General features: G+C 71.6%; 3 protein-coding genes across 3 annotated transcripts in view; 2 read left to right on the forward strand and 1 right to left on the reverse strand.

Annotated features, from left to right (window-relative positions):
* Window positions 1–2,895, reverse strand: part of AURANDRAFT_60819 (hypothetical protein) — a gene marked incomplete at both ends in the record, with an annotated part of 4,131 nt that extends 1,236 nt beyond the window's left edge. Inside the window, 2 exons of the mRNA XM_009034334.1 lie at window positions 233–1,525; window positions 1,849–2,895. Of these exons, the coding sequence (XP_009032582.1) occupies window positions 233–1,525; window positions 1,849–2,895 (2,340 nt within the window). The remainder of the gene's footprint in view (window positions 1–232; window positions 1,526–1,848) is intronic.
* Window positions 2,896–3,034: 139 nt separating this feature from the next.
* AURANDRAFT_60820 (hypothetical protein) lies at window positions 3,035–7,985 on the forward strand (the record flags this gene model as incomplete). The annotated part of the gene is made up of 3 exons (XM_009034159.1): window positions 3,035–5,175; window positions 5,712–5,769; window positions 7,044–7,985. 3 exons carry the CDS (start codon window positions 3,035–3,037, stop codon window positions 7,983–7,985), a joined length of 3,141 nt encoding a protein of 1,046 aa, XP_009032407.1.
* A 1,281-nt stretch (window positions 7,986–9,266) lies between these two features.
* On the forward strand, window positions 9,267–9,779 carry AURANDRAFT_16285 (hypothetical protein; the record flags this gene model as incomplete). The annotated part of the gene is made up of 2 exons (XM_009034160.1): window positions 9,267–9,536; window positions 9,603–9,779. Coding segments are annotated over 2 exons (447 nt in total), but the record flags the coding sequence as incomplete, so codon positions are not given.
* Window positions 9,780–13,712: the final 3,933 nt, after the last annotated feature.

The following is a 13,712-nucleotide window of genomic DNA, read 5'->3' on the forward strand; positions in this document are numbered from 1 at the left end:
ACTCGCGAGCGGCGCGCCGCCGGCGGCGCTCGAGGACGACGCCGCGCGCGTCCGCGCCGCGGGCGACGCGCTCGAGCGCCGGGTCGACGCGCTCTCGACGCGGAAGCGGGCCCGGGACCGCGCGCGCCTCGACGCGGAGCTCTAGCGGGCGGCGACGCGGAAATTAGAGCGCGCGCGCGCGCGGCGTCGTCCCGGGTCAGTTCGTCGTGGAGGAGGACGTGGCCCGGAGGACCGTCGGGAGGGGCTTGCCGTCGAGGAGGATCTTGGCCGCGTCGCCGCAGTGGACGGCGGCGTAGCCGTCGCCGCCCGCGTCGGGCGACGGGACGTCGACGACGACGGGGTCGAGGACGACGACGACGGCGCCCGGCGCGAGCTTCGCCGTGTCGCCGTCGTAGACGCTCAGCGCGACGCAGGGCGTCGCCGCGTTGCCCCGGCCGAAGGCCAAATACGCGTCGGGCGGCACCGCGCCGTCGCGGCGGAGCTCGAGCGCGACGACGAGGACGACGAAGGTCCGGGCGTTCGCCGCGCTGCGGAAGTGGGCCGCGGCGTCGGCGTCGGACGCGCCCAGGGGCGCTTTGACGAGGTCCGCGAGCGTCCGCTCCGCGTAGCCCGCGGGCGCCTTGAGCCCCGCGTTCGACCGAAGGGCCGCGTCGAGCTCGTAGCGCCGCTTCGGCTTGAGCGCGCCCTTGCGCCGCACCAAATCCTCGACGCGCCGCACCCAGCGCTGCGTGTCGTCGATCGCGTCCTGGGCCGGGAGCGCGCCGTCGAGGTCGCGCGCCTTCCCGAAGTCGGCGCACGCGCCCGCGTAGTCCTCGACGTAGCGGCGTAAATGGCCGCGGTTGAAGAAGAGGTCCGGGTTCCCGAAGGTTCCACGAATGCCGCCGACGTCCGGCGGGTCCTTCCAAGTTTTGTCGTACTTGGCCTCGGCGGACGCGTAGGCCTTGGCCGCGAACCGGAGGTCCCGGGGGTCGCGGCCGCCGGCGCCCCGCGAGAAGAACCGCGCGACGTGCGCGTTGCCCAGGACGTACCAGGACTCGCCGTCCCCCAGGTCGCACCGGAGCGCGTCCTTGGCCAGCGCGACGCTCCGGTCGAAGGCGCCGTCGGCCGGCCGCGGGCCCGCGCGCGCGAGCTGGCTCAAAGCGCGCGCGGACACGGCGTCGCCCGCGCGCGACCGCGCGGCCTCGTAGCAGTCGCCGGCGCCGGCGGTGTCCCCCTTCTTCCAGAAGGCGTGGCCCAGCGCGTTCCACGCGGCGACGTCGTCGGGCGCGAGCTTGACCGCGCGGCTCAGCGCCGCCTCGGCCGCCGGGTCGTACGCGTCGCCCGCGTCGAGCGCGCGGCCCCGCACGAAGGCGGACCGCGCGCGGGCCTCGGCGCTCGACGCGTCGCAGGCCTCGGCCGCGGCGACGAGGCTCGACACGCGCCGCGCGACGAGGGCCGCCTTCGCCGCCGGGTCCGACGCGAAGAAGCCGTCGCGCACGGCCCAGAGCTCGCGCAGCTGGGCGTCGAGGCTCGGCGCCGCGGCGACCTGGGCGGCCATGGGTCGCGCGCGAGCAGGCGACGGGCGCGCGGACGTCGGCGAGGCCCCGTGAGCGGCGCGAACCGTTGCGGTTTACGCGCTGTGGCAGCGCGCGCGAGATTACTTGCAAAATGAATTAGTTCAACAGGCACTCAACAACGAGGGCGCGGCCTCAACGCGCGCCTCAACGAGGCCGTGGTAGCTCGTCCACGAGCTCGTCGGACGCCTGCACGACGAAAGGCACCACCGACACCTGCGCCCCCTGGAGAAACAAAAGGCGCCTAGTCCCAGTCCTTGTTCCAGGCGAGGTTGAGCATCTCGTGGCGCTGCACGGTGATGTGGCAGGTCTCGTCGGCGTCCATGGTCCCGTCGGTGAAGGCCCGGTGCTTGAGCCGCTGGTGGCAGGCGAGGTTGTAGGAGTGGTAGGGCCAGAAGGGGATCGTCGCGCCGGCGCCGGGTGCCTCGGTGAAGACGACGCGGAAGTTGACGGCGAGGCGGTCGTTGGCCTCGCCGTCGAGGAGGAGCCGCGGGTCGCTCATGTGGAGGTGGCGCTTGCACATGATGAGGCAGTCGCCGGGCGCCATGGCGAGGTACTCGAAGCGGAGGCCCGCGTCGGCGACGGACGCGAAGCGCTTGAGCGGGTACTCGTGGGCCGAGGAGTCGTGGAAGATCTTCGCGAGGCCGCCGCCCTTGGTCGGGACGTAGCGCACGCTCGGGTCGTCGGGCCGGAGGTCCGGCGTCGACACCATGAACATGTTGCCGACGCCCGCGCGACCGTGCGCGCGCGCGAGGAACCAGAGCTGGAAGCCCGCGGCGCCCGGGAACTGGACCCAGTCCGTGTCCCAGTGGATGACGGGGAAGTAGGCGCCGCGCTCCTTGTTCATGCAGTAGTAGACGCAGCGGTCGAGCGTCGGCCGGGTCCCGTCCGGGCAGGCGCCGACGTGGGGGAGGCACGCCTCGACGAGCGCGTCGACGGCGGCGTACATCTTGCCCGTCGCGCCCGTCTCGTAGTCCGCGAGCGCCTCGAGCATCCGCGGGAGCAGACTCGTCGCGACGATCTTGCGGCTGCCCGCGGCGTCGGGAGAGGGGTCGACGACGTCGCCGGGCCCGAAGGACGCGGCGCCGAGGCTCGGCGCCGCCTCGAGCGTCGGGAGCAGGTCGCGCAGGTAGGGCTGCCCGACGTTGATCGACGCCGTCAGGTCGCCGTAGACGGCCGGCAGGATGTGCTTGTGGTAGAAGGCCGGGAAGTGGGCGATCACGAGGCCCTGGAGCCACTCCTTCGTCGCCATGCCCCGAGGCCGCGCCCGCGCCGCGGCGGCCGCGAGCGCCCAGGCAACGGCGGCGACGGCGACGGCGACGTGGCTCCAGGCCACCTCCATCGTCGACGATGCTCGGGCGCGGGGAGGTCACACCATTTCTGGCTGGCGCCGAAGGGCTGCCCGGAGGCTCATGATGCCCGGCAAGAATCCGGGCTGCCCCCAGCGCGCGGCCTCGGCCCGCGCGCTCCTCGGCTCCGCCATGGCGCCGGCCAAAGCCACCCTACCGCAGGCCGTGGTCAAGCCGAAGCCCTTCGCGACGAAGGAGGCGCGCCTCAAGCTCTTCGGCGGCGGGTCCGCGCCGGCGTCGCCGGCCGGCGGCACCCGGCCGACGTCGCCCTTCGGGTCGCCGGACCACGAGCTGCCGAGCAACCACGGCTCCCAGGGCAAGTACGGCAAGCGCTTCGACCGCGTCGCGCGGACCTTCGACGAGGCGGGCATCGCCGCGCGCGCGGAGCGGCGGAAGCGCGCGCAGCTCCGGTTCAAGATGGTCTTCGACCTCGTCGGCGCGGTCCAGGCCTTCAAGCCGTCGACGGCGGCCGTCGCCAAGGAGCGCGAGGCCCTCGAGGGCTTCGCGACGGCGGGCCGCCGGTCCCTGCGGCTGCCGGACATCCCCGAGCCCGCGCTGCGGACGCCGCGGAGCCGGCTCCGGAACTCCGTGATCTGCGAGGTCTGCAACGAGCCGACCTGCGACGACGGCGGCCACGAGCTCGAGCCGCGCCTGCTCTGCGGCTACTGCCCCAACGTCGCCCACGCGCGCTGCGTCTCCGCCGCGGGCCTCGACTGGGGCGACGCGGAGAAGCCCGGCGCGCGCCGCTGCTGCCACATCTGCAGCGGCAACCTGCGGGACGCCGTGGCGCTGCGGCTCAAGGCCTTCGACGACGCGCGGTCCGACTACCGCACGGGCATGGCCAACGACATCCTCACGCGCGCGGTCCGCGCGTGGCTCTCCGCGAAGCGGTTCCAGGAGCGGAAGCGGCGGGTCATCAAGGCCCAGTCCGTCGTGCGGCGCTACCTCTGCCGCTCCAAGTTCCGGCTCCAGCGGGGCCTCTTCAAGCGCGCCATCGCCGTGCGCCTCCAGGACGTCGTCGTGTCGTCGCTCGAGCCGCCGCCGGAGAACTGCAGTCTCCACGCGATCCTGTCCGTGCTCGACCACACGCAGCGCCTCACGCTCTTCTCCTTCGACATCGACGAGTGCCCCCTGGCGCCGAAGCGCGCGCCGGACCGCGCGACGCCCAAGGCGCGGCGGCGCGCGTCGAACGCGGGCGGCCGGCGGCAGACGACGGCGGACGCGCAGGCCGAGCTCGAGGAGGCGCGCGAGGAGCTCAAGCGGCTCCGCGCGAAGACGCCCTTCGCGACGTCGCGCGCGGCCTTCCACGTCGAGAACGTGCTGCCCGGGTCGACCTACGACGTGACGATCGTCTACACGGTCTTCCTCAAGACGCGGTCCGGCGTCGAGGGCCGCATGGAGATCACGCACCTGTTGGGCCAGGGCGCGCACCACATCCGGGGCACGCCCGAGGATTTGCAGCGCTTCGACGGGTCCCGGGGCGCGCGCGAGTGGCTCGCGGTGGAGCTCAAGCCCCACATGCGCTACCCGCTCCGCGACCAGAGCCGCGAGGAGATGCGCGCGATGGTCGCGGGCGTCTACCGGGGCTACGTCAAGGCCGAGCTCAAGGTCCAGGTCGAGGGCCTGAACAGCCTCTACAACATGTGCACCTGGCTCGAGGCGCCCCACTTCGAAACTCTAAAAAAGTCGGAGGGCGCCGCGTCCGCCGCGAGCTCCAAGGGCGGCCGGAAGCAGCTCTGGTGGGCCATGCTCTGCAACGGCATGTTCCAGCTCTACACGAGCCAGGGCGACGTCCAGGCGCGCGTGTCCCTGCTCGCGCACCGGGCCGTCGTCGACTACGAGCGCCTCGCGAAGTCGCACGGCTTCGCGATGACGCTCCCGGACCGGCGGACGTGGTCCTTCGCGCCGCTCTCGAAGCACGAGGCGGGCAACTGGATCTTCGGCTTCGAGTACTGGCGCCTCAAGCACGCCCACGGCCACGCCGCGGCATTGGGCCTCCTCTGCGCGCCGACGCCGAAGCACGACGGCCGCGGCCACCACGGCCACCACGCCCACGGCCACCACGGCAAGCGCATGTCCGCCGCGGAGCACCGGCGGCGGTCCCTCGCGGGCGCCGGCCCGAGCGCGCGCTCCATGGTCGCGGCCGGCGACGGCGACGCCGCGCCGGCCGACCAGGCGCGGCTCTCGCTCGGCGCGCTCTCCGCCGTCGCCGCGGCCATCGTCCCCGGCGGCGGCGGCTCCCGGCGCGGGTCCACGGCGAGCCTGTCGCGGTTGTAACAGCCGGCCGGGAGTGTGTCGGGCATTTCGTCGAGGTTCGAAAAATGCTGACTTCAACTTGAAGTTCAACTCACGGATTCCCTACGCGCGGCCGTGCTCGAAGCCCTCGTCGTGGTCATGCGACGCCGCTGGCACTCCCCGACGGCGGCCGGTCCGCCCGCCGCTAGGCCAGGACGCGAGCGCCATCGGGAGCGTCGACGAGGGTCCCGCGGAGTGGGCGGCCCGCGGGACGGGGGAGCGTCCTTAAGCGCGCGCGGGCCGCGGCCTAGAAGCATTGCGCCGCGTTCAAAGAAGGTGAGGTATCCCAGGAGCACCAGTTGAAGACCTCGTAGCAGTCGGAGTAGGTGTGGGCGAAGGAGCCCTGCATCTCGAGGCCGTGGCCGGACGTGCCCTCGGTCCACATGTGGTCCTTGGGCGTGCCCGTGTTGATCGTCGTCGTGCCGTTCTGGCCGTGCGGGTGGAAGCTGACGCCGCTCTCGGCGAAGACGGACATGTAGTCGTCGAGGGGGCAGTCCTGGAGCATGATGCCGAGGTGGCGGTCCCACCAGGACGTCCAGCCGCCCGACGAGCCCGACGCCATCGTCGTCGACGTGACGTCGTAGACGGACGTGAAGTTGCGGTTCACCTCCTCGATGTAGTCGACGAAGGCCGCGACGGACGTGCCGCCGCTGGTCAGGGCGTCCTCGTTCTGGACGAAGCGGATCTCGTGGGCCACGTCGTCGTAGGTGTAGACGGGCACGGACGCCGTCGCCCACGCGCACGTCTCCGCCGCGTCCGACGACGTCGAGACCTCGAAGGCGACGGCGGGCATGTGCTTGTCGTACCAGGCGGCGACCTGCTTGGCGTCCTTCGTCGCGATGTTGCTGCGGATGGGCATGAGCACGGGGAGGCCGATGGGCGTCGCCGTGGCGCCGGCCTTGAGCTTGGACGTGTAGACGTGGTCGAGCTCGTCGGCCGTGTACGACGTCACGAGGTGGCTCTCGGCGCACTCGGAGCCCGACTTCCAGTCGGAGACGTCGCCCCGCAGGACCGACGCGTCGACGACCGTGGACGTCAGCTCGAAGACCTTGCCCGACGGCGACCAGACGAGGAAGCTGTACCACGTCTTCCCGTCGGACGGGTTGACCTGCTTCCGCGCGAGCACGTCCGCGCCCGAGCCGTAGAGGTGGCCCACCGTCGACGTCAGGTTCGGCGCGTAGAAGGTCAGGGAATAGTCCATGAACTGGTCGTAGGCGTCGGCCGCGTGGGCCTCGCCGTGGAGCGCGGCGACCTTCGTATCCCAGTCCTCGACGGACGTCGTCCCCGCCTCCGTGACGTAGTTGTGGACGAAGTGGAGGCCGAATTCCAAGCTGTGCATGCAGGACGTCTTGCCGAGCTCCGCGCAGCCGTGGGCGTCCGTCACGTCCCGGTACGTGCAGCCGAAGAGGTCGTCGGCCCAGAGGCCGTCCTCGAGCGGCGAGCTCGACGCGAGCGTGTACTTGTAGATGACGGCCGTGTCCTGCTTCAGGCACTGCTTCGCCGACGACGCCGCCGCGGCGAGCGCCGCGGCGGACGACGCGCCCAGCGCCGGCGACCGCGCCGGGGCGCCGAGCACGGCGAGGCCGCCGAGGACGCTCAGGGACGCCGCCGCCGCGAGGCGCCGCCGCGACGCCGGGGCCGCCTGCTGCGGCGGCGCCGCGACGGCGCCCTCGACGTCGGCGGCGACGACGTCGTCGTCGCACAGGGGCTGCGTCGCACCGTAGGCGTCGGCCATGGTCGCGAAGGACGACGGCAGCGTCCGGGGGCGCCTGAGGTGCTCCAATTTGCTCGGGCTGCCCCGAATGATATGATGTCGATGGTGCCGCTCGGCGCGACGATGCCCTAGCCAAGGGGCTGCCCCATGCGCGGGCTGCGCCTCGTGCTCGCCGCTGCCGCGGCGCGCGCGCGGGTCGTCGTCCACGTGTCGAGCTACGGCCGCCGCGCGGAGAAGGTGCGCACGACGCTGTCGTCGCTGCTGGACCAGACGCACCCGCCGGACATCGCCTACCACTCGCACGCCTGCCGCGACGCCGCCCGGAGCCAGCGCCTCGGCTGCGGCTGGCGGTCCGTGGACTCCGCGGCCTGGCGGCGGCTCTGCGGGTCCAACTGCTCCGACGACGGCCGCGGCGGCCCCTTCGCGGTCCCGTCCAAGGTCCGCGAGATCGCCTACACGGCCGAGGACCGCGGGCCGACCATGCGCGTCCTCGCGCTCCTCGGGCCCGCGCGCGCCGGCGATCTCCGCGACGGCGACCTCGTCGTCGTCGCCGACGACGACAAGCTCTACGCGCCGGACGTGCTCGCGCGCCTCGGTGCCTTCGCGGGGCCGCGCCGCGCCGTCGGCTGCCGGGGCTGGACCTACCCCCGGGGCCACGCGACGCTCGACGAGCTCGCGCACTCGACCTACGGCTACGCGGCCATGCGCTACGAGAACCGGGGCCGCCGCGTCGCGGGCAACGGCACGCGCGTCCGCGTGCTCGCCGGCTCGGACGCGTACGCGTTCCGCTGGAGCCGCTGCGTGCCGGAGACCGTCGGCCGGCTGCTGGACGCCCTCGACGCCGACGAGCGCTTCTTCGACGACCCGATCATCTCCTCCGCGCTCCGCGACTGCGGCGCGGAGCTGCTCGTCGTGCCCTGCGGCGAGGAGCCCATCAACCGCGAGGACGCCGTCGGCGACTACGAGGCCGCGCCGGTCGGTCGGAGCGCGACGCTCGACCGGCGGGACGCCCTCAACATCGGCGTCTACAAGAAGCTCTTCTTCGACCGCCGCCGCAAGGCCGCGCCGCGCTGACGAACCTTTATTAACGGGGTCGGCAGCCGGCGCCCGTCGCGAGGAGCAGGACGGCGCCCTCGCCCGGCGCCGCGGCGGCCTCGAGGAGGCCGTAGGCCACGTAGGCCGCGCGGAACCCGAAGCCGCGGAGGTCGCGCGCGAGGCCCGCGCCGTCGCCGCGCTGGCTCGCGGCCTGGCGCGCCCGCCCCGCGGTGGCCCAGGCGTCGGCGAGCGCGTCCCGGGCCGCCGCGTCCGCGGACCGCCAGGCCGCCAGCAGCGGCGGCGCGGGCGCGACGACCCACGCGCCGCGCGGCGCCGCGACGAGCGAGACGCGGCGCCTCCCGCCGCGGCCCGCGCAGGGGTGGGCGTCGAGGGCGCCGCGCAGGTCCGACGCCGACGGCCGGTTCGCGTGCGGGTGCGTGTGCGCGCAGAGCGGCGTCGACGCGCACGTCGCCACGCGGCACCTCCGCGCGCCGCCCCGCGCGCACGCGCGCCCCGCCCAGGCCGCCGCGGCCGTCGGCGGCGCCGCGCAGCGCCGCCGCGCGAAGTCGAGGCCCAGGCCGACCTCGCGCGCGAAACCGCCGGTCGGCCGGCCGCGCGCCGCGAGCGCGAGGACCGCGGCCGCCGGCGCCGCGACCGTCGACGCGTTCGCGAGCGCCGGCGGGAGGTCGGCGCAGGGGCCGGCCGCGAGGCGCGCGCGCCGGCGCGCGCCGGCCACGCGCCAGAGCGACGCCAGCGGCGCGGCGTCGCCGTCGTCGTCGGCGGCCCAGAAGCGAAACCAGCGCGCGCCGCCGCGGCGCGCGTCCCGCGGCAGCGCCACGGAGCGCGTGCCGTTGGAGAGGTTCGTCGCGAGGAGCTCGTCGAGGGCCCGCGCGACGGCGTCGCCGCGCGGCGGGAAGGCCCGCGCGGCGGCGACGACGAGGACGAGCAGCCCGGGCCCCATCGGCCATGGCCGCAGCATCGAGTTAAAGGAGCCGTTGTGAATCCTGTCGACCCTGGAAGAGCGCCGCCGTCTCGCGCATCCATGGCGCGTCGGCCGCCGGGGCCGGGCCGCGCCTGAGGCGCTTCGAGCGCTCGGTCCGCGTCGCCGCGTCTCCCGGCGCCGCCGAACCCCCATGCGGCCGCTCTGAGCGGCCCGTCCGTCGTAGCGTAGCGGGGGCAGCCCTCCCTACCCCCATGGTCCTCGGGAAGCCCAAGAAGGCGAAGCCGCCGCCGGGGGACCTGGCCGCCGTCGCCGAGGACGGCGACGGCGGCGCGCCGTCGAAGAAGAAGCGCCGGGCCAAGGAGCCCGACGGCAAGTGGGCCCACGTGCCGAGCGACGAGCTCGCGGCGTACCGCGCGCTCTTCGACGAGATCGACGCGGACGGCTCCGGGGGCATCGACCGGAGCGAGCTGCGCAAGAGCATGCGCAAGAAGTTCGGGATGAAGCTCCCCGAGGAGCGCATCGACGAGGTCTTCGACGCGGTGGACGAGGACGGCAACGGCGAGCTCGACTTCGACGAGTTCGTCGGCGCGATGGTCAAGTTCAAGCCGAGCCTCGACGAGTCGGGCAAATCCACCCTAAAATCGGGCGTCCAGTGGCTGCGGCGCGAGGGCCTGCGTGCGCGCCTCTCGCCGGAGCAGCTCTCCTTCTACAAGGACGCGTTCGGGACGATGGACGACAAGGGCAAGGGCGCGGTCAACGCGTCCCAGTTCTTCGACCTCATCAAGTTCATCGGCGTCGAGACGAACATCAAGACCGTGCGCAAGCTCATGCGCGAGGCCGACGCCGACGGCAACGGCGAGCTCGACTTCGACGAGTTCCTCGAGATGATCGCGCGCCGCGACGACGGCGACGGGTTGCGCAAGTCCGCGACGGGGCTCGGCGAGTGGAAGTCCTGGTTCAAGAACGACGTCCAGCTCAAGATCAGCGAGATCGAGGCCCGGGAGAAGGCGGAGCGAGCGCGCGCGGAGCGCACGGAGGTGGCCATGCGCGCGGTCCGCTCCGCGCTGTCGCAGGAGCAGATCGACCACTTCGCGAAGAAGTGGGCCGAGCTCCTCGAGCCCGTGGAGCTCAAGGACCGGGGCCTGGACGCGCCGGCGATCGCCGCGGGCCTCGTGCGCGACGGCGACCTCGACAAGAAGGAGGCCAGGCGCGAGGCGAAGGCGTGCGTCGCCGTCGCGTCCCTGGACGACGACAAGGCGCGCGTGTCCTGGGAGGCGTTCCTCCACGCCATGGCGACGAAGAAGGAGGGCTGGCACGTCTGGTGGCGCGGCGACAAGATCCAGAAGGACACCAAGTCCTTCGACGCGTCCGGCGGCGTCGGCCTCATGGGCGCGATCTCCGACGAGCGCCTCCGCCTCGCGACCGAGAAGAAGCGCGCGGAGATCGAGGCCGAGGACGCGCGCGAGGAGTCGGCGCTCGTCGCGAAGATGCGGCGGCTCCGCGCGAAGCGCGAGGCCCAGGCCCAGCAGCAGCAGGAGATCGACAAGGAGCTCGAGCCGCAGTCGCCGCGCGTCCTCCCGCCCATCCTCGCGCCGATGGCCGTCTACAGCGACGACGAGGGCGCGAGCCCGCGGGCCGAGCTCCTCGGCGGCGTGCGCCGCTTCCTCCACGACGCCGTCGTCCGGGCCGAGGCCGCGGACAGCGACACGGCGAAGATGGCCGCGACGGGCGCGACGTCGACGACGACGATCGGTATCGCTTTGGACGCGCGGTCCATGTTCCTCTACGGGCGGGCCTACCCGCCGGGCCCGCCGCCGGACTTCAACCCGCCGTCGGAGACGGGCGAGGACCGCGACCCGGAGGCCGTCGCGACGTTTTTGATGAAGGCGTCGCGGCCCGCGCCGCGGCCGCCCAAGGCCGAGGACGGCGAGGACCAGGGCGACGTCGACGCCGTGACGTCGAACATGCCCGGGCGCCTGAGCGGCTTCGGCTACAAGCTGTCCATGGGCGAGGCCAACGGCGCGCCCGCGGCGGACGGCGGCGACTCGGACGGCGACGGCGACGGCGCCGCGCCGCCGGAGGAGCCGCGCGACACGGTGCTCGAGAGCTTCCGCGACAAGATGAAGCGCGACCTCGTGCTGCTCATGGCCTACCAGCAGCACGTCGGCGCCCTGCCCGTCAACCTGAAGAAGCTCTGCAAGCAGCTCTGGCTCTTCGACTGGCCGAAGCTCGGGCTCCTCTGGGACGGCGTCATCGACGACCTCAAGGCCGACGGCGTCATCTACTGCTCCGTCGACCAGAACAATCGGCCCTACGAGGTCTACTTCTGAGGCCCTGATGCTGATTTAGAGGGAGAGAAGTGGAGAGAAGTAGGAGGGGCCGCCCGACTTGGTTGACGTCAAGTTGCTCGGCATCTTTCCTTAGTCTGAGCGCTCGGGCTCGGCTTGGCCAAACGAAGCTGTGCGAAGGCAAGGAGCCTCGTCGTCGTCGCAAAGGGGCTCGGTGCGCGGGCTCGGTGGGGATCTCCCAGTTCTCGTCGCGCTGCGCTCGGCCGCTCAAGCTTGGCGACCGCCTGCGACGGCCCTCGGCCCTCCCGCGACGCCACACGATGTGCGAGAAAGGGCTCGAGGCGTGCATGTCGGGCGACGTCCTCGACGAGGTCGCCAAATACTTCGGGGAGACGAAGAACTTGGTGTCGACCTTCGCCCTGGCGTCGCGCACGCTCGCCACCGCGGTGGACCGCTGCGTGGCGAGGCGCTGCCGTGACCTATGGAGTACCAGCACCGAAATCGAAGAGCACGGCGTGCGGCTCGGCTCCGGGTTCTTCGCGCGCCGGTTGCGGGCCGTGCGGATGACCGACCTCCCCAACCAAGTGCGGCTGCCACACTTCCCCGACCCAGTGCGGCTCCCGCTGGCGTCGCGACAGCCGGGATTGACGCCGGAGGAGGAGGCAGTTTGGAGCCAAAAATGGGCCAAGTCAACCGAGCTATTCAAAGCTCTGCGCGATGCATGTCTGGCCCCGACGACACAGAAGCTCATGGACCGGTATCTTCTGATCGACGTTTCGGTCAAAACGTGTGACGGTGTCGTCGTCGGCCGTCGAAGTGTGATGTTGAGCGGCGAGCTGCCTACCGATGAAGTGCCTTTCGTCGAGGCGCTCACGATCGCGGAGGATCTGAAGCCCGACTTCTTCAACAGCAATTTTTACAACAACGTGCAGGAGGGCATCCAGGACGGATGGTTTATGGAGTTCGGCAATGTTGTGGGCTGCCGACAATGCGTGCACTCAGGACACCGCGTCAGTAGTATCGATGAAATTCAGCACGATTTCCCTGATCAGCTGATGGCGGCCGGAATCATCGACGAGTACCGTCCCTCGCAGCTTCCGTCGAGTCGTCGCGTCGTTTCAGTCCGCGTCGATCTCTTCCGCAAAGACGGAAAATCCATGTGCCTATTTGACGACGAGGTTGGAATTCCGATGCACGATCTTTGGCCTTGTCGCATGGAACCTGGTTTTACTGATGCTATGATGAAAGACAATAACATCGGCGTGAAGCTGCTGCCAAACGGCGCCGAACTCGACAACAATTTACTGCCGCCCAAGAAGTGGCCCGAGCGCTACGACACGCTCCATTGCATTCCATCGGTGTTCGCCAAATATCCCGAGGGAGATCGCGGGGCGCTCGAGCTCGTTTCCGTTCGTCTCGAATTCGCCACCGGGGAAGCAAACGCGCACGATTCGTATCTCAGCATCTTGAGCCTGCCGCACATGGGCGCCAAGGCCATCCACGGGCTGCTCGCGCTCGACGCGTGGTCGTGAAGAAAAGTGCTCACTACCAAACCCACCTGGGGGCGCGATGGCCATCGCTTACGCAGAGTAAGTTCCATACGAGCTTAGCCATCGTCGTCGGACGACGACTATCGCTTCAGGTAGGCCATGTGGGAGCTGAACTCGCTCTTCACGGACGTCTTGAACCAGGCGTCGTCCTTGACGCTCCCGTTCAGGATCAGCGAGTGCTGGAACCTGCGCGCGGCGATGTGAGTGTCGCGGCGCGCGCGCGCGCGGGGACGCGGCGCCGGCGGACCGCGTCTCGTGGCACCCGATCTTCGGGTACTTGCGGTGCAGCATGAGCGCGTGCAAGTTCGCGTCGGGCTTGCGCGTGGGCACCCAGCCCAGGCGGCTCGACTCCGTGACGGGCACGTGCTTGTTCGGCTTGAAGCGGTTGTCGCCGGGCTTCGTCGGGTCCGGCAGCGCGGGCAGCGACACCGTCGTCCGCATGCGCGGCGGCCGGTGGCTGTTGTAGGTCTCGATGATGTTGTCGACCCAGGGCCGCGGCCACCGCGGCGGCGGCGTCGTCTGGGAGATCCCGAGCACGGTGGACATGGCGCCGTGCGACCTCGTCTACCGGTCCCTCGACGACGCCCCGCCGGTGTTGGTCGGCCCGCGCCTCGAGCAGGTGCTACGGATCGAGGCGACGAGCCGCGGCGCCGTCCTCGACGTCGAGTTCCGCCACTGCGCGCGGCTCCGGGCTCTCCCTAGCGCGTCGGCGTTCGCTGCAAGTATCTCATGGCCCAGAAACATCGCCATGTTTAGGTCAGTAGGCCTCGATAAGATGTTCCGATCGCCGTGCATGTTCCGATGTTGAATTCAAGCTGAAGCACTGCATGCGCAAATTCCCAGACCCGCCTGCATGGCACTAAGCTGGACCCATCGACGAGCACGCGCCCGTTTTCGACACATCCCGAGCCCGCTCGACTTACGTGGGCCTGGGCCTCCGGAAGCTCGAGGGCAGCGCGGGCTGCTTCGTCTTCCGCTGCTTCTG

The sequence above is a fragment of the Aureococcus anophagefferens genome (assembly GCF_000186865.1).
Source record: "Aureococcus anophagefferens unplaced genomic scaffold AURANscaffold_1, whole genome shotgun sequence".
Lineage (NCBI taxonomy): Eukaryota > Pelagophyceae > Pelagomonadales > Pelagomonadaceae > Aureococcus > Aureococcus anophagefferens.